This window comes from Nycticebus coucang, chromosome 12 (assembly GCF_027406575.1).
Source record: "Nycticebus coucang isolate mNycCou1 chromosome 12, mNycCou1.pri, whole genome shotgun sequence".
Classification (NCBI taxonomy): domain Eukaryota; kingdom Metazoa; phylum Chordata; class Mammalia; order Primates; family Lorisidae; genus Nycticebus; species Nycticebus coucang.
Window position 1 is genome coordinate 40968062 of NC_069791.1, and position 23980 is coordinate 40992041.

At 35.6% G+C, this 23980-nt stretch overlaps 1 protein-coding gene across 1 annotated transcript in view; it reads left to right on the plus strand.

The window, feature by feature from the left end:
- The first annotated feature begins 353 nt into the window (after positions 1-353).
- The window catches only part of PLCZ1 (phospholipase C zeta 1), a 34754-nt gene continuing 11127 nt past the window's right edge, over positions 354-23980 (plus strand). The window contains exons 1-7 of the mRNA XM_053556150.1: positions 354-423; positions 4388-4589; positions 8599-8743; positions 15122-15271; positions 18491-18580; positions 18665-18727; positions 20043-20199. Coding sequence (XP_053412125.1) covers positions 369-423; positions 4388-4589; positions 8599-8743; positions 15122-15271; positions 18491-18580; positions 18665-18727; positions 20043-20199 — 862 coding nt within the window. The 5' untranslated portion in view covers positions 354-368. The remainder of the gene's footprint in view (positions 424-4387; positions 4590-8598; positions 8744-15121; positions 15272-18490; positions 18581-18664; positions 18728-20042; positions 20200-23980) is intronic.

A 23980-nucleotide genomic window follows, 5' to 3' on the forward strand; every position in this document is an offset into this window, starting at 1 on the left:
ATCCATTAACCCTCTTCCAACATTGGCAGACCTTCATGTAGTTACTCATGTTTTACCATTAGTAAGAATTCAATATAAGTTTCATCTTTCAAGTATAAATTGTGCACGCTCTCTCTCTCTCTATCCTAACATTCACTCTGTGTACTTTTTATACTAATAATGTGAGCCCACCAGTCATTTTTTTTTAGTAGGATAATGATAGGCTGAAACAAGGAAGAATCACCATAGAAGAATTCAGAGCAGTTTATCGAACTATTGCACACAGAGAAGAAATTGTTGAGATTTTCAACGCATATTCTGAAAACCGGAAAATTCTCTTGGAAAGTAATCTGGTTCAATTTCTGACACAAGAACAATACATAATTGAGATGAGTAAAACTATTGCTGCTGAGATCATTCAGAAATTTGAGCCCATTGAAGAAGGTATGTTTGCATTTCAAAGTTTTATCAGAGTATTTATAGGCAAAGCGTTTTTATAACTAATTTATAGTTATCAAATTCAAATTTTTGGATGGGTCAAATTTCTTCTAGAAAATATATTTTATAGAACATGTATATGCCTCTTAGAAAGCTATACTGTGTAACCATGGCATTCTTTCCTACCACTTTGTTCAGTTCCTTTCTTTTAACTGTTTCCATGTGTCTCTCAAGAGTTCAGAGATGAGTTTAGTTGTGAAAGTAAGGCAAGGATTCTGGTACCTGTAGCCTATCAGAAGAAAGTATGATGATATCGTGAATAAGGGGATAAAAACACATTTATAGGCAGTCTTCCATTTTTAAGCATTTTGTTATTGGAAATATATATGGAAACTAATTGGAAAAAATACTGAGGAAGACAAAATTACTACTTTCTGTTTATAAATATAACTGTCTATAATTTTCTACAATATTTTATTAAATGTTTAAAGTATTTTGCTTTTCCTTCATTTTTGAACCCAAAGTCATTTTGTTTAAAACAAATGACCAGATAGGCTAATGATCTGTCATGTAATTTGTGATCTTTGTCTCATCTTTCAAAGGGCAAAACCTTTCCAATTTTAAAATTATGCTTATTGTAAAATAAAATAAAGACATGGTTTACAAAAATATTCAGATAAGGGAACAAAAACCATTGTTAACCCCATGGAAATTAACTGATAGAGCAGCTGAAAACATTCATCTAGCAAGGGAGGTATGGAAGCCTAAGCTCTACCTTTGAGAGTTGGTTTGGGGTGACAGTGTTTAACGTATCATAATATAGGTTCCGACAAAACCAAACTCTTCCTTCATTGAATCACACATTCATAACTTTTTTTTATTTTTTGAGACAGAGTCTTATTCTGTCACCCTGGATAGAGTGCCATGGCTTCATAGCTCACAGCAAGCTCAAACTCTTGGGCTCAAGTGATCCTCCTGCCTTAGCCTCCTGAAGGGCTGGGACTACAGGCGTTTGCCAGCATGCTCAGCTAATTTTCTATTTTTAGTAGAGAAGGGGGTCAGGCTTATTTTGAGTTCCTGAGCTCAATCAATCCACCTACTTTGGCCTCCCAAAATGCTGGGACGATAGGTGTGAGCTACCTTACCTGGCCCACACATTCATAATTTATTAAAATACTCAGGTGTAGCAACCAACTATGGCTCTAGGTGCTCCAGATACGGTGGAGAATGGGCAACTAGACCCTGTATTCCCCATTGGGGTCAAGGGAAATTGACAGTAATTAATTAAGCATGTTAAGGGATAATTTCAGAGACCATGAAGTGCTGTGGAAGAAAAGCTTGAAAGGAGATAGAGAATAAATGACACCAGAGGTCTAGTTCAGTGTGGGTGTTTAGGAGAATTCTCTCTAAGGGTGTGACCTTTGAGCCGAGACTTAACTAAAAAGAAAGAACAAGACAAAAGTGGGAGAAATGTCTAAGAGAAGCAATGGTCATGAACTGGAGAAGTCAAAGAACAGGACAGCAGTATGCTTAGCGATTGGAGAATGAGGAGATGGGTTTGGAGAGATAACAAGAGATCTAATTGTGTAGGGTCTTCTAAGCCGTAATTTAGATTTTGGCTTCATGATCACAGTGCCACCCAAAGATTTTGGAGTGCTTTTAAGCAATTGATAGTGTGACTCGGTGCAGCGCTGTAACAGTTTGGTCTGAGCACTATCAAACTTTTGTTAAGTTTGCATCAAGATAAAGAGCATGCACAAGGATGCTAAATGACTATATTACAAAGCACACCTGACAAGTTCAGCTGACTCTTTTTTGGTAGCTGGACTTTATCTGACTTTATATAGGGAAGAAGTGAATTGATTCACACTTTGTCTCAAGCTCTTTATGTTATTGCCGACTGGAAACAACTAGTTTACAGATGAGCACTTTGAGTAGCACAGATCTAGTGAGTTTTACCGGAAAAAAAAAAAAAAAAAGTTATTTTGGCCCTGTTGAGATTTCAGGTGGTCAGTTAAAAGATACAATGGGATATTGGGACAGTGGCAGTGATCACATCTTGGAATTGTGCTTGCATTTTTTTTTGAGACAGAGTTTCACTATGTCACCCTCGGTAGTGCCATGGCATCACAGCCTACAGCAACCTTAAACTCTTGGGCATAAGCAATTCTGTTGCCTCAGTCTTCCAAGTAGCAGCGACTACAGGTGCCCGCCACAATGCTCAGCTATTTTTTTGTTGTAGTTGTCATTGTTGTTTAGCAGAGCCGGACCAAGTTTGCACCTGCCAGCCCCAGTGTTTGTGGCGGGCTCCCTAATCACTGAGGTATGGGCGCTGAGCCTGTGCTTGTATTTTAACTACAATAATTATACAGTTCATCCATTTCTCTTTCAAACTTTTACCTGCCTCAGATACTCTCATACACAGCCAAGACCTTGTATTTCATTTACTGATTATTGATCATTTTAGAGTCTTAGTAAGGCCAATTTGAATAATGGTCTTACAGGTCCTCAATCTCATCCCTCATTAGTATGTGACATGTGCCAAATGAAGTTTTTAAAAATCTATGTGATTAATCCTCATTTCAAGCTAGTAGTTTTTAGGGGCACAAAATAAGTTGTCTTCTATTCTTTTACCAAAGATAATTACTCAGTATTCAGTAGTTCAAAAGGGCTAAGCCAATCAACATTAATTCCACAAGGAAAAAGAATAAATGTATATAAATCATTACTGTTACAATAAATGATTCTTTTGCTCGATACCCTCCCATCTTCCTAAATTTACCTGGCTTTAAAATATAGAGTTTACATGTAAACCTTTTTATTTATTTTCTTTTACCTTTTTTTTTCAAAACTCAAATACTGGCTTTTTCACTCTTATGATGTCATAAACATTTACTTAAATCACTATGTATTTTTTATGGTACGTTATTCTTAATGGCTGCTTAGGATTATATTTTGAGCTTTCATTTGATATTAAAGTGGTGATATTCCTGTCTAATTTTTTTTTTGCTTTTATAAGTAATGCTAAGGTAAGCATTCTTGCATATTAGTCTTTGTCTGAGTCTCTACTTATGTAGGATAAATTCCTAGAAATAAAATTATTTGCCAAAAATCACATTCTAGCCTAAAATGAGTATTCATTTTAGCTTTTCTTTATAACCAAATGAATTATCAACAGCAACTAACATGTATAGAGCTAATAAATAGTAGGGGTAGGATATTATTATAATGAGTAAAAACATTCAGAGATAAGTTACTAAAGATCATATTCTATTCCTAGGCATGCATTGAACAGAAATGGATACATATTTGCACTAGGAGACATGTTGTTTATAGCGGCACTACTTATAATATCCTCATTGCTCATACTGAATTAATTAAGTGTGGCATATTTATACAATGGAATAGTATAGCAAAGGGACTGAACAATGTATAACTATATGTAACCACAGGAATAAATCTTGGAAATATATGTTGAGTAAGAAAAATCAAGAACAAAAAATACGTACTATATAAGTCCATTCATATAAAGCACAAAAACTGGGGCAAACTTATCTATGTTTTCAGAAGCCAGACCAGTGAGTGCCCTTGGGTGAGATGAGTGATTGCAAAGTTAGTAGGAAGCTCTAACATTTTGTCTCTGATCTGTGTGCTGGTGATACAGATGTATAGCTTGTGGGAGTTTATTGGACTATAATATATGTACTATTCCTATATGTCTTTTTTGATATATATTCAAAAAGAGACAATTAAGTAATGCACTTTTTACTTGAATGTTGATATGGAAAAACTAAGGGTATTCACTGAAAAAAATTGTTTTCAAAGAAAAATTAACAGTAGTATTAATATTAATCCTAAATGGATATTTTAGAAAGATGTTCTACTACTAAATAAGTTGACAAGTAAGATGTAATTTTTATCTTGCTAATGGTATTTCTGCATCCTTTTAACTTTTTTTTTTTTTTTATAGTTAGGAAAGCACGCCAGATGTCATTAGAAGGTTTTACAAGATACATGGATTCATCTGAATGTGTACTCTTTAAACCGGAATGTAAAAAAGTTTATCAAGATATGACTCATCCGTTAAATGATTACTTTATTTCAACTTCACATAACACATATTTGGTATCTGACCAATTAGTGGGACCAAGTGACCTCTGGGGATATGTGAGGTATTTATTTTTATTTTTAAATCTATTACCTTTTAAAACACTTGGAAGCTCCTGGTAATGTCTCCCTCAGTAAAAATCAGGCTATGTGTGTTCCGCAAATTCACAGAGAAGAGGAATTTTTATTTGTACATATTTTGAAGATCCGACATTTGGATGAAATGGCAACATAACTTATTACGTGCATTAGCATCACATATTTCCCATCAATCCTACTTGCTGACCTCCTGTCCATGGTTGTGGCCCCCTGAAGTTTGCTGAATGACTTGGATATTTCTTAATACAGAAGATTTTATTTAGCTAATCATAACATCTTAGATTTTAATAAATATGGTTAAAATTAAATCCCAGACATCAAAACACAACACATAGATAAGGTAAATTGTGTAATTTGGCACTTAGTGGTAATGATTTTTATAGATTCATATATTTAATAATTTATATAGATTAAAAGTAATCCATGTTGCATTTCCAATTTTGCATCTTATAATGTATCACTGGGATTCAGTTTTGCTGGTCAGCTGAGATATAGTTATGAACAACATTTTTCAAAGCTGCATACAAGTAGATAGATGATATCCATGTAGCTAAATATATTCAGGGACTGATGAGTCATATGGAGAAGACAAACTAGGGTATAATGTAATAAAAAGTAACTATGGGGTTGAGGGTGTTACTTAAGGTAAGGTGGTCAGGAAAGGCTTCTCAAAAGGTGAGATAGTTGCGTCCTGAGTGATGATAAGACAGGAAGCCTTAGAAAGCTCCACTAGCAATGCCACGTAAAACAGAAGACATGGTAAGTGGCATCTTCTCTATATAAGATAGCAAATGTGGCTGGAAACAGGAAAATGTTGAATGAAGGGAGAAGAGTTTGAGAAGGTAGACAGGGTCAATTTATGAGGGTCTTCTAGATCATAGGAAGGAGAATAAATTTTATTCCAGATGCAATGGTGAGCTACTGGAGGGATTTTCTTTAAGAGTGTCAGAAATTGATTTACTTTTTTTTTTTTTTTTTTTTGTAGAGACAGAGTCTCACTTTACTGCCCTTGGTAGAATGCCATGACGTCACAGGACTCATAGCAACCTCTACCTCTTGGGCTTAGGCGATTCTCTTGCCTTAGCCTCCCGAGCAGCTGGGACTACAGGCGCTCGCCACAGTGCCCGGCTATTTTTTGGTTGCAGTTTGGCCGGGGCTGGGTTTGAACCCACCACCCTCGGTATATGGGGCCGGCACCCTTCTCACTGAGCCACAGGTGCCGCCCTGATTTACTTTTTACTGTGGAGAAAAGACTGATGGGGCAAGAGTGGAGGTAGAAGATGATTTGGAAAGATGTTGTAGCCACCCAAGTGATGGTAGATTATGAACTCATAAGGCAGCAGCTGAGCTCATAAGTGGTTGAGATACAGATTCCCCTTGACTTAAGATAGCATTACACTCTAAATAAACTCATTGTAGTTTGAAAATATCATAAGTGTCAAAACTTTAATGATACACCTAACTTATCAAACATTATTGCTTAGTCTAGTCTACCGTAACCTGCTCAGAATACTTACACTAGCCTATAATTGGGCAAAATCATGATACTCTTCTTCCTCAGGTTCTTTTTATCTTTCATCAGTATTATTGCCAAGGGAACATAGTATTTCTTTTTCCTTTTAAATTTGGCACCTTGACTTAATGTTATAATTGTTCTATCTTTTCTCAGCTACTCTCCTAAGTGCTTAGCATGGGGACTACACTCCATTCAGTAGGCTGTCATGACTTAGGGCAAGGTTTCGCAAACTCTTCACATTTTGAGTCAGAAAATTATTTGTTTGAGAGAACAATTTGTCCTGGGCAATGCATAATATTTAGCAGCATTCGTGGCCTCTATTCCTTAAGTGCCAGTTATAAATTCTCATCCCAAGTTGTGGCAACCCCAAATTTCTCCAGACTTTAAAATTGTCCCAGATGAGAACCACTGGGTCTAGAGGTAGTAGGCTGATTTAATACACTTCTTGGAAAACAAATGTAAACTTTGTTTTCTATTGGAAACATATCTCTATGTATGGCAAATAAGCTTCTTTTACCATTTTCCTAATATGTGAGTATGAATTCTAAGATCCTAGTCTCTAGTCTTGATTCAGTTCTATCTTTTCCAAGATTGTATTTTAGGAGGTTGTGTCTGTTTGCCTTCCACTTTTCTTCTTACATATTTATAGTTCTCCTTTTCTCTGATGTAAACACAATAAGTGTTTATTACTAGCCAACTGTATGTCAAACATTTTATACAAGACTGACACTTCAGTCCCAACTCTTGAGGAACTTGGAGCATGAGGAATAGATAGAAATCATGGGATTCGGAGTTCACAGGACTAACCACTTCACCACGTTGGTGGTGCTGGCACTGTGGTTGGCACATATTAGTTTCATGTTAGGCCATGCTTACAGAAAATAGGAATAAAGATGTAATTGGCTCAGTACAACTATGTATGTGTGTCTTTGAAAGAAAAAAAATCATCTTATTGCTATATACATTTGCATGAATCAACAAAACAATTTCAATAAATAAATCAATAAGTTTTAGTAAATTCTTGGTATTTTGTGGCAAACCCCCTCACTATTTCATGATGGCATATAATGACCTGTTGTTTTGTGCTGGCTAGGAAGATTTTGAGACATCTCTATTTGTGTACATTCTTTATTAACGAGTCAGTGAAAAATCTGAATGCAATCAGTTTCAATTGACACAGTGCAAATTATAGCTTATGTGTTGGTAAAGCATCTTGTTACTGCTCTCTTGTAGTTAAGAACACTGAAAATTCATTAAAACGCAACAGGTACAACTGATTTATGAACTTAAGATAGAACTGTGTCTAGACCAAGAAATTGAGATTTATTTGTTAGATGGAAAAATTAAAATGTAGGTTTAGGTATTAGCAGAAGTGGAAATAAATTCTCTTCAGTTTTGTAAAACTACAAACTTGGTGTATTCTGAGACAGTCAGTTCAAATTTTTCTCCTGGTGCTAACTATGAGGCCATTATCCTAAGAGGAGTAACTCAAGAATGGAAAATCAAATACCCCACATTCTTACTTATAAGTGGGAGCTAAGCAGTGGGTACACACAGCTCTACAAGAGTGGAATAATAATATTCTAGTGTCAGAAAGGTGGGAGGATGGAAGGGGAGTGAGATAAAAGAAGACCGTTTAGGTACAAGGTACGCTGTTTGGGTGGTGGATACCCTGAATGCCCAGACTCCATAGTATATCCACTCAACAAAATTGCACTTGTACACCCTAAATCTATAAAAATTAAAAAAACAGAAAAAAGCTTTTCTCCCAGTGAAATAGAGTCAAAAAGATGTGGATTAGCAGGTGTTTAGGCTTCCTTTGCATAAATCTTAATTTTCTCTAGTGCTTACTTGGATTAGAGTTAGAGATGGCATTTGATAAAATGGTGAAGGAGATAAAGGTTGTCACCCAGCCCTCGGGCTGCCTAGCTTCCATGCCCTCTATGCGGCACTGTTTCCAAGGAGCAGACATTGCCATGATTTCTCTCTCTCTCTCTTTTTTTTTTTTCTCTTCCCACCATATACTCCTTTCTTCAAAACTTGATATAAGGAAAGAATAAAAAACATTTTATTTACATATTTTATTATTCTGAGAATGCTTTGGACATTATTGCTTTTCAACAGTATTGCAGTTTTCAGTAGATACCACTGTAACCAAAATTGTCTGAGTTAGAAGTAGGCAGGAAGGCATCTTCTTTGCTTATTGCAAATCAAGCCTAGAATGAAGAACGATTGAGAGTATAATTTTTGACTAGAAAGGACAAATATTGTGCTACACAGGTAGTGTGTCTCTTCCTTTCTAATGTTGTGAATTTCTAGAGACTCAAAACTTGTCTTTATTACGGATTCATTTATGCATTTCTTACAAAATCTCACATAGTCTTTGGAATATTTTGACACTATGGTGTATATTTTTAATGGTCTAAAGATGACACTTTATTTCGCTTGAATTTTGCTAGTGCCCTTGTGAAAGGATGTCGTTGTCTGGAAATTGACTGCTGGGATGGTGCACAAAATGAACCTATTGTATACCACGGCTATACACTCACCAGCAAGCTTCTGTTTAAAACTGTCATACAAGCAATACACAAATATGCATTCATGGTATGTATATATTATAACTTACTTGCTTCAAAATTCTATGGTAGCTGGCCTTAGTCTAGGTCAGAGCTATTTCCAGTTGTAGATTATGACCCATTAGTAGGCAGTGAAATCTATTTAGTATATAGTTACATGTAGATTTATCAAAGTTAATCACAGGTAGTAAGGTACATGTTATTTTTGTGAAACCTCTTTTTATTCATGTGTGTTTGTGCACTTGTATATGTATTGTGTCACAATGTAAAATATCTTTCTGATTGTGGATGATGGCCAAGAAAGTTAGAGAAATACCAGTCTAGATAATAGCAAATATTTTACCAGTATTCAACTATTTCATTTCTAAGACAAAAATAAAATGTGTCAACAATACGTTATCTCAATTGTCGACATTTTAATAACTTAATGGCAGCTATTTATACAATAAGAAATGTTCACAGGTTTGGATATTAAAATTATTATTCAGTTCACTGTGTTACAGATTCAAAGATATAGTTAAAACTTGGTCCCATTTGTAAATATGGCTAACTATGTAACATCAGACATTTAAAGTGTTTTGTGAACACTTGTAATTGTTTTGTTAATATATTTGTTTTCTATTTTAAGTACCTCAACTATAGTACAATTGTAGTACAAAGTGATTTAAGAAAATCTTACTTAGTACTTCCTGTGCCCCTAATAAATTAAACTTGCAAATTTAATAAACTTAAAGTTCTCTTATGTCAGTACATTATAAGTCTGTAAACATAAACTTAAAATCACAAATTTACATCAATTACTCCATTATATATGAAAAGAGTATAAAATGAATATTCCCAAGATGCAAATGCCAGGTGTGAACTATTTCTATCATAATATAAAAATATTGATAGCATGGCATTAATTTTCGTAAACATCTCATTTCTGATGATTTCAGATGAAGTTTATCTCTCCACTCCCAACCTCTCCCTTGAACTCTATATATACACAACTACCTTGAACCAATATACGTAATTACCTATTTGACATTTCCATTTGGATATCAAATAGGCATATTTAATTTCACATGTTTCAAATTGAGCTCCAGACGTTTCCTTCTCCTATTCCTGGTCTCTCCAAGGTCAGTTAATGGCATCTTCCAAATGCTTAAGCCAAAATCATTCCTGTCAACTTCAACCCTCTTCCCCTTCTTACTAACTCATCAATCAATTCTTCAGTAAATCATCTTGGCTCTATTTTCAAAATATATCCTAAATTTAATCCCCTCTTCCCATTCTTACTATTACTGTCCAAGTTAACCCCCATCCCCTCTCACTTGAACTCTTGCAATGGCCTCTTTCCTGGCATTGGTGCTTTTCTCCTCACTTTCCTGCAGTCTTATCTCAACATGTCAGCCAGAGCAACTTTTCAGTAGGTCAGGTCATGTCATTCTTCCTCTCAAAGCCTTTAATCCCACTCATAATAAGGCCAAAGTCAATACCATGACCCATCGGGCCCTAGGTGATGTGTTTTCTGTTACCTCTCTGCACGCTCCCGCTAATCCCTGTTCACTTGGCCATTCTGGCCTATTTATTTATTTATTTATTTAGGCACATCTCAAAGCCTTTCCCCTTGCTACTTATAAAATATTCTTCCCAAATATTTACACAGCTAACTCCCTCACTTAATTTAGGGTGGGTAGCTGAAGAAATAAAAGGAAATAGAGACAGTCTTAGAATTTAAAGGCCCTTAGATAGAAAGACCTACAACTTCTAAACTCTAGAAAATAAGAGATGAGCAATAGAACAATAAAAGAAGATAAACTGAAAAAAGGGACAGGGAAGAAGTAAAATTATTTCTGTCTGCAAATGACATGATCCTATATGTAAGAAACACCAAAGATTCTGCAAAAAGAAAATCATATTGTTAGAACTAACAGATGAATGTAGCTAAGTTTCAGGATACAAAATTAATATTCAAAAATCAATAGTTTTTGTTTAATAAATGAAATTAATTAATAAATTAAAATTTATTAACAAATAAAATCAAGAGGGCAATTCCATTTGTAATAGAATAAAAAATACCTAGGAATCAATTTGATGAGGGAGATGAAAAATCTGTACACTGAAAATTGTAAAACTTCAATGAAGACAATTAAATGGAAAGATATCCTGTGTTCACATATTGGAAGCATTAATGACACTAAAAAATGTCAATACTACCCAATGCAACCTATCAATATCCCATTGACATTATTCATAGAAATATAAAAAAAATCTAAAAAGAAACTAAAAGATTTGTAAGGAACCATAAAAACCGCAAATGGCTAAAAGAATTCTGAGAAAGAAAAACAAAGTTGGAAGCATTATACTCACTGATTTAAAATTATATCACATAGTTATAGTAATCAAAATGGTATGGTACTGGCATAAAAACAAACACATAGACCAGTAGAACAGAATAGAGAGCCCACACATAAACCTGAGTTTATAAAATGGTCTACTTATTTTCAACAAGAACACCAAGAGAACACAATAGGGGAAAGGATAGTCTCTTCACTAAATGGTGGTAGAAAAACTGGATTTCAGCATTCAACAGAGGGAAATGGGACTCTTATCTTATAAAATACACAAAAATCAACTCAAATAAATAGAAGACCTAAATGTAAGACCAGAAATAATAATAACTGCTAGAAGAGAACAGAGGAAAAGGCCTGGAATAATAGCCTTTGCAATGATTATTTTTTAGATATCATACCAAAAGCTCAGGCTACAAAAGCAAAAATAAATAAACGGTAGTACACTAAAGTAAAAAGCCTCTGTACAACAAAAGAAATCACCAATGAAATAACAGCCTGCAACTGGAAAATATAGTTGCAAATCATATATCTGATGAGGGGTTAACATCCAATATTTATAAAGAACTCCTATAACTCAATAGTAGAAAAACAAATAACCAGATTAAAATTTGGCAAAATCTCTGAATAGACATTTCTCTAAAGACATAAAATAGGCCACCAGGTATCCAACATCATTAATCATCAGGGATATGCAAATCAAAACCATTCTGAGATGTTACCTCCAACTCTTACAATGTTAAATCTCTCTTTATCAAAAAATGAAAAGATAATGTTGTCAAGGATATGGAGAAAAGGAAACTCCTGCACACTGTTGGTGGGAATGTATATAGATTAGCACAGCCATTATAGAAAGCAGCTTGGGGATTGCTAAAGAAATTAAATAAAGAGCTACCATGTGACCCAGCAATCCTAGCACATACCCAGAGGAAATGAAATCACCACCTTGTAAAGATATCTGCATCCCCATGTTCATTGAAGCATTATTCGCAAAAGCCATGACATGGAAACAACCTGAACATTCATCCATGGAGAGACAAGTGGATAAAGAAATTATGGTATGTATACACAATGGAATATTACTCAGCCCTAAAAGAGAAAGAGATGTTTGTTATTTGCCACCATGTGGATAAGCCTGGAGGACACTATGCTAAGTGAAACAAGCAAGACACAGAAAAAAAAAATAATAACATGTTCTCACTTATATGTGGAATCTAAAAAAAACCCCTCAAATATACAAAGGGAAAAAACATTGGCTATAAGGACAGAATTGGGGAGGAAATGGGGAGATATGGGTCAGAGGATACAACATATCAGTTAAGTGAGGTGAACAAGTCTAGAGCATTAATGTATAATGTGAAGACTATAGGTAATAAAATTGCATTATTCATGGAATTTATGCTAAATGAGATTTTAGCTACTCTTGCCTAAAAATGAAAAAAAAAAATTAGTAAATGCAAGGAGGTTGAATTGACCTAAGTGCCCTTTGACTTATGAATGAATTAAGAAATTGTAGTGTGTGTTCATATAAAACGTGGAATACTACTCAGCCATAAAAAGGAGTGGAGTAATGTCATTTGCAGCACTATGGAGTGGCCTGAGGTCATCATCCTAAGTGAAGTGTCTCAGGTATGAAAAGTAAACACCACATGTTCTCACAAGTAAGTGGGAGCTAATAGATGGGTGTATGTGGGCAGAAAGCAATATAAGGGGCATGAGAAATCCAAAGTGGGGGACAGTGAGAGCGGACTTGCCTTTTGGGTACAATGAACTCTATTCTGGTCATAGGGAGCCTTGACTTAAGCATTCTACAAGACATCTATGTAAGAAAAACACTTGTACCCCCTAATTAATCATTTGAATTAAAAAGATCCCCCCAAAGAAATTTACAATTAAAGTGAGGGATAAAACTACCAAAAAAATAGAGTTAGAGAGAGAGCGAATTAAATAAGGTTAAATCAAAATGCACAACTGATTTGTCTCCCCATTAAAGAGTTTGAAATTCTCTTATTAAAAATAATGGTAACTGTGTGAGATATTGAGTATGTTAATTTGCTTCACTCTAATAATGTTTTCATTGTCTATATTTATCCATAGCATCATGTTAAATATGCACAATAACATTTATTTAAAAAAAAAAAAAGAGAGAGATGAGATTTAAAACATGGCTTTTAGCAAGAAAAACTCAATGTGATTTCTCAGTGGAACAAGGAGACTCAGATTTGCATCATAAATGAGATTGAAACCTGGATTTCTGATTCAGGATAGCACTGTTAATTTGGGAAAGAGAAGAAATGGAATTAAATAGACTTGATGACCTTGACTGGGAAAGAACCTTGGGCCTAGTTACTGGTACATATAATGTACTGGAACAGATATATAAGAAATCTAAGTTTTTGATTACATTGCCACCCCCAGCCTCCAAGTCTGACTCTTAGGTAAGCCTTGAAACAATCTTTGGACAGGAAGTGGGCCACAAACATTGCTTGGCTTTAAAAAGAGCAACCTCCTCAACATCCACGTTAGATGCAGCAAAGGAGGATAAAAGGAAGACAAGAGGATTTTCCCAGGAGATGGGGCCAGGGACACAGAAGATAAAAAAATGAACTCTGCCCAGTCAATGAAGTGAGGACAATGTAGGAATCTGCCTGGTAGGCCATCACTTTGGCCAGTCTCATTTTCATTTGTTATATTTGGGAAAAACTTTACACTACTGTGTTGATGTTAGAGGGAGTCAATAGACATATTCAACAGTGTTTGTATAGTTGAGATGGTCATCGCTATAGGCTGCAAAAGGGCCCCCAAAGGTGCTGGGTTCTTTTTCCTGGGAACTGTAATCATTGCTTTATTTGGATAGTCTTTGCAGATGTGATGATGTTAAGGATCTCTGGGTGGGGACATTATTCTCAATTATCTGAATGGCCCTAAATGCCATCATACGTATTTTTATAAAAACGAGGTAGAGGGAGATTTGACACCTCAGGGGACAGAGTTGAGAATGATGTGGACACAAGCCAAGAAATGTTAGCAGCCACTAAAAGCTAGAAGAGGCAAGGACCTGTTCCTCTCCTAGACCCTCCTGAGAAAGCACAGCCGTGCCTACATCTTCAGTTCAGCCCAGTGAAAGCAATTTAAAATTCTGGTGATTAGAAGAACTGCGAGAGAAGAAATTTATTTTTTTCTAAGCCACTAAGTTTGTGGTAATATGTTACAGCAGCCACATAAAACAGGATAATAATACATTCACAGGTTAAAAAGAGATAATATCACATGTCCTATTTCAAGGGCTGTGATAAAACAGAGCAAGCTTGTGAGTCTCTGCCTTGTTAACAAGTTTGTAAGTTCGTGTCTGATAATTATTTATGAAATCAAAACACAGGTTAGAATTTTGACTCAGATCCAGAAATGTTTTCTTCTCTACTTTGTGACAAATTTTGAAATTACCGTGGTTGAGAAAGGACCAAAACACCTTTGCAGACTCATCTTCATTTAATAGATCCCCTTTTTTATTAAAAACTAGAAATAGTTTTAGCTTTGTTTTTAATTCTAAAGCAATGTATTGTGATTATAGAAGTTAAAACTGAAAAAGAAGAAAAGCAACATTTTCCTCAGCTCACCAGTGTTAGTAGGTTTTTCTTTCATGTATTAAAATGTCTAAACATTAAAAGAAAATAAAAATATAGAATGTTGCCCTTTGGCAGCTTGCTTCGTAAGACTCTAGATAAATTTCTATAGCAATCGACATAATTAATGTGTCTATCTCATTCCTTTATATGGACATGGTACAATTTATTTAAATAAGTACCCAATGATGGGTGCTTCAGCTGTTTCCTAGACTTTTGGTGCAAATAGTCATAATTTTTCTTTTTATACAGAATTAATAAATTCTGTATAAAAAGAAAAATTCCGTTTTGTCTAAACCAAGAACAACTTCCAGGTTAAAGAATACTTAATTATTTTGCAAAGGTATTGAATATTAAAATTAAGTTTTAAATTAAGTTCTTACATTAACTGCATTGCAATTATTTGCAAGTTCTGATTAATAACCATAGTAATGGTTGATTTTTTAGACATCTGACTACCCGGTGGTGCTCTCTTTAGAAAATCACTGCTCCCCTTCTCAGCAAGAAGTGATGGCAGATAATTTGCAGGCGACTTTTGGAGACTCCCTGCTTTCTGATATTCTTGATGAATTTCAAGACAGACTACCTTCACCAGAGGTAACATTTTGTCTGAGAAGCTCCTGTTAAGAAAAACAAAACAAAACACCAAAACATGTCACTGTTACATTGGCCCGTGAAGGTGTATTAGTTTTATTCATAGTGGTGTCATTTTTCCCGTATGTTTCCTAGAAAATGCTCTCATGAGCATTTAGGTAAATGTATATTCAATAAAGAGAATATATAGAGAGATATATGTCAAACCCACATGTTGACTGTATGCCATGCATCCTGGGTCCACAATTGGAAGGCAATTTGGTATTAGGCCCTAGGAATTTTGTTTTTTTAATAGGCAAAATGTTAAGAATGGGGCAAAAATTTTAGGCGTCTGTACCCTTATCTCAGAAGCTGGGTAGTAGGTTCCCTTTAAAATCTACTGTTCTTAAATTCCACGTTCCTAGGACCCCTTTCCATCTTTTCTTATGGACACTTAGGTATTTGATTTGAGGAGCCCCATATCTACTGGCGGAATTTCAGTTCCCTTGCCAGCTACTTAATACTTTATTATTCCCTCTCACAGCCCGATTCTCCATGTCTTAATCTCCTTGAAACCTACCCCATCCATCTTCCTCTCCACCATGACTTGCTCGCTGTGGTCATCAAAAACTTTCTTACTGCTAAATTCTAGTGGACCTGATTCAGCCTTCGTCTGATTGTGCCTCCAGAGACATTTAATACCACGGCCCCTCCTTCCTGTCCTTAAACACTTTCTTCTGTAAAACCACATTCCTTCCTCTTTGGCAACTCCCTCTTAGTTTCCTTGGCTGGCTCATTATCCTTACCCCAGATTTTATCTATAAAGGAACTTTTCTTTTTTTTCAATAGTATTATCTAACACCCACTAGTTTACTTTTGACACATTTTCATTTTTGGTAGGTACAGCGATATATATATATATATATATATATATTTTTTTTTTTTTTGTAGAGACAGAGTCTCACTTTATGGCCCTTGGTAGAGTGCTGTGGCATCACACAGCTCACAGCAACCTCCAGCTCCTGGGCTTAAGCGATTCTCTTGCCTCAGCCTCCCGAGTAGCTGGGACTACAGGCGCCCGCCACAACGCCCGGCTATTTTTTTGTTGCAGTTTGGCCGGGGCTGGGTTTGAACCCGCCACCCTCGGCATATGGGGCTGGCGCCCTACTCACTGAGCCATAGGCGCCGCCCGATATATATATCTTTTTATTGTTGGGGATTCATTGAGGGTACACAGAAGCAGGTTACACTAATTGCTTTTGTTAGTTAAGGACCCTCTTATATTTGTCTCCCGCCCCCAAAAGGTGAAATTCGTCTCTTGACCTCCCATGCCTTCCCTCCTTCCCTTTCTCAAATATAGCAATATTTTTATGGTATTTGAGTATTTCCCTCTTTATTTTTCCTTATTCTGCTTAAATGAGTGGAAAATTTAAAAATGAAAGTGTTGTGACACTTATGACAAGATATATAGGGTTCATGATAGAACTGAGGCAGAAAAAAATGATTTGGTACATGGAAAAAACATGACACTTTCACCTCATAAGAATGCTCACGGACTAAATGTGTCCAATTACGATGGGAAAGAAATACTAAAGAACTTGGTGCAAAATGCTGCAAACATATCATTGAAGATTAAACCTAACAGTTACAGTCTAATTCTGGAAATTATAATCATTTTTGAATTTCTAGGAAGAGAATCTCTCCTCTCATTATATGTAAATCTATTCTTTAGCATTCCAACACATAGTTTGTATTAAAGTTTTAGCTTCCATACTAAACTAGCGAGATCCTTTCCAACAAGTAAATGAAGAATTAGAGAGAAAATCACTTTCTCATACAACGTTCAGTCTTCAGTGTGTAAGATAATTGCCTGGAGACTTGTTAAGGAAGCCTAATAATTCCTACAATTCAAGATTATGATTCTTTAATTTTGAAGTAGACCTTAGGAATTAATCCCTTTTACAAGCACCCCTGCCAACATGTGGTCATTGTCAGAGGGAGAAGACCCATGCTGATGGAATGATTTGAGTGGGTACCAGAGGATGGCAAGAGGGAAGGGACAATCAAAGCTCCTAGGAGAAAAGTGTTTTGCTTCATTACCCAGACTTCAGCATTCGGTATAACAAAACAGACACTGAAATGTGTTTGCTGAATTAATGAAGTTTTGAAAAGGGTAGGAGTAACCAAGGGAAAGATTGGAACCAGATGCTTTGGATTTAGAACGAATGACCCTAGTGGTAAATACTGCCATGCTTCTAGCTCTGATGGACAGGAAATATTAAACTAATGATGACTGCATGTAATATAGGTGCAATTTGAAGAGGCTTTACAAATCTTTGAGTCTATACTAGACGCCAGACACTATGATAGATATTGTTATAAACCTGATCTCGTTTAATACTTTTTAATGTTGGATAAGAGAGTGATGACCTGAAGCATTTACTATCAGAAGTCGTAGTCTGGGTGCAGTGGCTCATGCCTGTAATTCTAGCACTCTGGGAGACCGAGGCAGTGGATCTCCTGAGCTTAGGACTTCATGACCAGTCTGAGTAAGAGTGAGATCCTGTCTCCTCTAGAAGTAGAAAAAACTAGTGGGCCCCTGTAGTCTTCGCTACTTGGGAGGTGAGGCAAGAGGATCGCTTGAGCCCAAGAGTTTGCGGTTGCTGTAGCTATGATGCCACCATGGCACTCTACCCAGGGTGACAGAGTGAGATCCTGTCTCAAAAAAAAAAAAAAAAAAAAAAAGCTGTAACATTTTAACTTCCATGATATGGCAAGTATTTTAACACATAGATTCTTTTCACATATTTAAAAACATCGGAATCGTCCCAACTTGTGGACTCTAAAAGAGATGACATATACTAAATTCCAATCATAACAGGCATCTCTGTTTTCGTGAATTACGGTCAATACCATAGTATCACTGGTTCCTATTGAGGTATGAATAGGGGTAAGAAAAAAATAAGATCAGGTATGTAGCGTAGGGTCTGGCTTCCAGTATGAACTAAATCAAATATTTGTTAAGCCTCTTCAAATTTCACTTACATTACGCTCAAGCATCATTAACGTAATATTTCCTGTCCATCAAATCTAGGACCATGGCAAAATTTACAGCTCTTACATTCTTTCCACTTTGGTCTCATTAAAAATATGATGAAACACTTTTTAATGACTGTCAGAAAGCAAACTTAACTGTAAATGTGTGATTACACATTGTATCTGTCTTTCAAATTATTTCCATAGGTACTAAAATTCAAAGTGCTAGTTAAAAATAAGAAAATAGGAACCTTATTGGAAACCCGGGAAAGGAAAGGCGCTGATAAGCATGGGAAGGTGGAGGAATGGGAAGAAGTGGTAGAGGGAGAGGAGGAAGACGACGAATTCAAAGACTCCTTAGCTGATAATTTGGTATCAAAGGACAATCAAGAAAAAGAAACAGAAGGAAAAAAGATGCGTGGAATAATTTTCAAGAAAAGGAAGGTGAGATGATGCTTTGTGCAAACCTTTTAAATGGTTGAAAAGTACTTTTTTTTTTGCAGTTTTTGGCCAGGGCTGGGTTTGAACCCACCACCTCTGGTACGTGGGACCGGCGCCCCATCCTTTGAGCCACAGGCACAGCCCTTGAAAAGTAATTTTTTTTTAATTGGTGGAGAATTAAAAAATTTTTGGAAAGAAAAATCTTTTTCCTTCTTATAAAAACTTTAGTCTGTCAATTAAAATTTACTTTGAGAAAAATGGACGGTGGGAGAGAAAAGTTAAAAGCTGCCTCTTTTCTAGGGTTAGCTGTTTTTAAATGTTTTCTTTTCTGTATAGTCAGCAAATGTTACGCACTGTTATGCTCTAGACATTGTACACAGTACAACAGATACAGAGATGAACAGCATAATTTCTCTGCCTTCAAGTAGAGAGAGAGACAAGAAAGTCAATGTTTATAATATATAGTATTAGAAGTATCCACATTAGCATGAAAAAGAAAGTATTTAAGTTTTCATGTGACATAAAACAAATCCAACTGGTTTAAGTAAAGCAAGGATTAATATACTGGCCTACTTAGATGAAAAACTGAGTGAAAGCAATTTTAATTTCAGAAATGACTTGGTATAGTGTTCAAGCAAGGTCAATAGAACTTTATTACCCCCCCCCCAACTTTTCTCCACTTTCTCTGCATTGGTATAAGACTATTGCAACAAATCAGCTTTATATTCTTTCAGGTTTAAACAAGTGTGTATGTTTCAGCAGAACAAAGTTTTTTGTTTGTAAATTGGTTATGATCATGTTATACATGCCTCCCTGAAGTAATTACTGTTGCTAGGGACTGCAAAGCTCTGATTAGCCAGGCCCAATCTGTATGACCCATGCCTGCATCGAGGATGAGTAAGGAACGTTTTCCCAAAATAAAATAGGGCAGAAGAAATAGATACTGGGCTATCAAAGAGGAAATGTCTGCTACATACTATAAGTTATTCCAAAATGGAATAGTAAAATATACTTACTCATGGCTAAAACTCTTAATTTGTAAAACTTATAAGAATAAACTGGAATCTTTGAGAAAAGGGAAAGAGTAATAATTATCATCCTCAATATTTTGAGATGTTAAATTTAGGCTAACTCATAGTAACTTAAAATATTTTAGTTATTGTAATTAATCACATTGGCTTAATACAAATAGTTATTGAGGAGGTCATCTTATGAAAAGGCTAACAATACATTTGGAAACATATTCTCTTTATTAGAAAAGGAATTTTTTTATTAATGATTAGTGTAAAAATGTGAAATTACTGCATTTTATTTTTAGACCAGGAAGGTAAAAATTGCTCTGGCCTTATCTGATCTTGTCATTTATACTAAAGCTGAGAAGTTCAAAAGCTTTCAACATTCAAGACAGTATCAGCAATTTAATGAAAATAATTCTATTGGGGAGACACGGGCCCGAAAACTTTCAAAGTTGAAAGGTAAATTCTTATGATTCCAACAGATGAGGTGTTTAAATTAGTTACATTGACTGCTATGGTGTTAAGGTTAGTCAATGATACTTATAAAATATATTTTCATAAGATTTCAACATATTTAACATAATTTAGAAGGGGGTTATAAGCTTTAGGCTCCATTAAGTTTTATTTCACAGAACTTTGCCATTAATTAACTTATGTCTTGATATTTTGATTGAGAATGTCCACTGCAGACAGTTTGTGGGTGAGGTTGTGGTTAGCATTTTGTATGGGAAAGCACTAAGTGCACGACAGAGCTAGGTAGAGACAAGATTCAAGGCACTTGAACTTGGGAGCAAGGAAGAGAAGAAGGCTGAAATCTCAGCGTGGTAGCATCCACTGTGTCTCTGAAGGGTGCCTCTGATAGCAGACCTAAAGACTGAGACTGCAGGCAGGAAGGAGGTAATGAAGGTTTATGGCTGCAAGAACGGAGACAGGGTGACATTTATGGATTCAATACCATCTAAGAGGTAGAGTTAATGAGATTTGAAAGCTCTGTGTTTGAGGTGAAGGAGAGGGAAGTAATGGCGTGTGGGTAGGACAACCAGGTAGCTGTGCAGAGTGTGCACTTGGGTGGCACACCCCCACAGAGGCCACCTGTCTCTGCACCTTCTTTAAGTGCCTCTGATTTTCATATCAGGCAATTCTTCTGTTTGTCAGTGCTCAAGATGAAACAAGGCTTGGGAAAGAGAATGGGAAGCAGACCCTGCCCTCTTCTCAGACTCATGTGGTGCGATGTTCCAAATTTAGAAAGGAGTGGGCAGCTAACTTAACAGCCAGATGACTCTCCAAACCCATCTCAAAAATTGCAATCTGTCATTTTTTGTAGAAACAGGGTAGCAGGAAAATCGGCACCTGCAACTGACTTGAGAAAAGCCATTGGCTGTTTAGAAATGCAGACTTGATACAGATAATGGCTACCCTCATTGGGCTTGCCACTGGTGTCCAAGGATTTTGAAGTGTACTTTAGTTCATATCCTCTAACTGCCTATTAGAGAGATCCTGGATATTTTAAACCCCCCCCCCCCACCACCACTTTTTAAACTGTGGGTTGTAACCGAAAATGAGTTCATTAGGTCTGGACTACAGCTAAATAATACAACATAATAGAGTGATGTAGGATAGAGTAAAATGAAATAGGATGGAAGAGAACAGAATAGAGAAGCGTGTATTGTAGGCAGTAAATTCTTACTTATTCAAGTACTGTTTTATGAAACAACTGGGCATGTTGTACGTGTATTAGTCTGCTATGTAAAATGTGTTTCTAAGTGTAAAATAGGGTCAAGACAGTTTGTATGGCCTGTTTTACCAACCTCTGTCCCTTCAAACTATTGGATAGTTTTTGTTGTTTATGAGGACAGGAACTCCTGGCACAGTAAAATTATAATTCTGTTACTCTCATCCTATTAAATACTTGTAAAATGATTTGAAAAGAGCTTAGATAGTTCTCAGCAAAGTATAGCATTTCCATCTCTGAGAAAGGGTGTCAAGCATTTTTCTTGCACAGAAGTCAATAGTAAATAATAATGTCATCAAAGGTTTAATTGCAAGGATCACTATAAACACAACAAACATTGTTAAAAATAGTGTTTTAGATAAATATTATTGAAATGAAATGATTTTCACATTAATTTAGTAAGCAAAATGTAGCAGTGTATATAAGGGAATGAACACTATTTTTCAGTTAAAAATTAACATATGAAGGTATGACAATTAAGTTCATGAATTCATCCTAGAAGAAGTTCTACGTACCTCATTGCTGAGTATCACTACAGTCACCTTCAAAGTACTCCCCCTTGGGAAGCTTTGCACCAACACTAGTGCCTACTCTAACCTTCAGAGCAATTTTGAAACTCTTTTTCTGGAATGGCCATCAGAGCTGTTATCGTATGAGGTCTAACGATTATGTTTTCATTCTAGAAAAAAGTGCTTTGAAGGGTGGACTTATGTGCTGGCATCAGTGCATAGCTTTGCAAGGGAGCACTTCAAAGGTGACCATACTGATATTCAGCAATGAGGTATGTAGCACTTTTTCTAGGATGAATTCACGTAATTAAATGTCTGACTTTGTGTACACACAAAGGAATAGAAAGATATATACTAAGGAGGTTTTTTAATTTCAAAATATTTGGAGGTACACATGTATTTGATTACATAGATCCCTCTTGTTATGCTTGAGTCAGGGTTCTAAGTGTGCACGTCGCCCAGATAGTGATCAGTACCCATTAAGTAGGCTCTTGCCCATCCCTTCTTCCACCTTCCCCTCTGCTTATCTGCTTGATTTCCAATGAATTTTACTTTCCTCTGTGCACTTATGTGCTCAGTGGTTAGTTCCAATTTAATAGTGAGAATATGTGTTTGTTTTTTTTTTATTATTCTTTAGATACTTCACTTAGGATAATGGTCTCCAGTTCCATACAGATTGTTGCAAAAGGCATTAATTCATCCTTCATGGCTGAGTAGTGTTCCATGGCATACATATACCCACATTTTGTTAATCCATTCATGAATTGATGGGCACATGGGTTGTTTCCACATCTTTGCAATTGTGAATTGTGCTGCAATAAACATTCAAGTGCAGGTGTCTTTTTGATAAAATGACTTCTTTTCCTTTGAATAAATACCCAGTAGTGGGATTGCTGGATCAAATGGTAGGTCTACTTTTAATTCTTTGGACTTCCTCCTATTTCTAAAATGAACATGGACTACATTGTGATAAGGTTTAATTTCTAAAGGTTAATCTCAAAAATAACAAAATCATATTATGTTAGGAGACCTTAGCAATCATTCATGTTTATTACTTTGTAGATGGGAAACTACTGATACTGGTAAAGTTAACTATATTTTTTAAGTTGACAATGCTTCTTAAAGAGTAGCATTTAGAGTGATAGGGGAAATGATTCTGGTCTAGTTTGATTCGTAAATAGAGTGAGTCATAACAATAACTGTTTCTCCCATGACTGCTCTCCATGACTGCTCACCATGGCTCACCCTCAAACACAGGGTGGCTGTAAAGTTTATGTGCAATTTAAAATTGTAGGCAAACTTTATGGCCACCTGCATTTTTGCCAAGATAATGCCTTTCAAAATATTGAAATTATTGTAGAATTACATCAGGAATGGTTGTAGGAACAAGAAGAATAACCTTGGAGAAACTTGAAATCTGTGTTAAAACATTTGCAGGAGTGTTTAATGGGTAGTGTGTAAATTAGTTTTGAATTTAAAGTGATTTAACTAGAATATAGATAAGAATCATAAAGAATATAGAATATATAGAAATTCAAATACATGTAGACTGTGTATCCTTGTATGTACATGTAAATATACTTCAATTACATAGGTACTCCCTCAGTAAGGAAGACATCTGAAATAATTAAAAGCATAAGGAAGTAGTGAGTTTTTCAAAGGAGATATGTAAGCAGAGATGGAATGAATTTGGTGGGAATATGCTGGAGTGGAGGGGTTGCAAGTTGAATCTGATAACTTTAGGGTTCCTTTCAGTAGTGAGAATTGGAAATGTTCTATGGGATTAATATAGCTGGAATCAGAAAGCTTTATATGACCTACATGCGATTCTGTCATAATGTGAAAATCAAAGTAAAAAAAATGGGGAAATATACTGCTTTTGTTTTGAAAAATAAATGTATTTTATTTTAGAATTTTGTGTATTCTGACATTGATGTGAAATTAATTTGTATGTGAAAAATATATAAAATTATCTTTTTTCTACTCAAATAAATGCTCA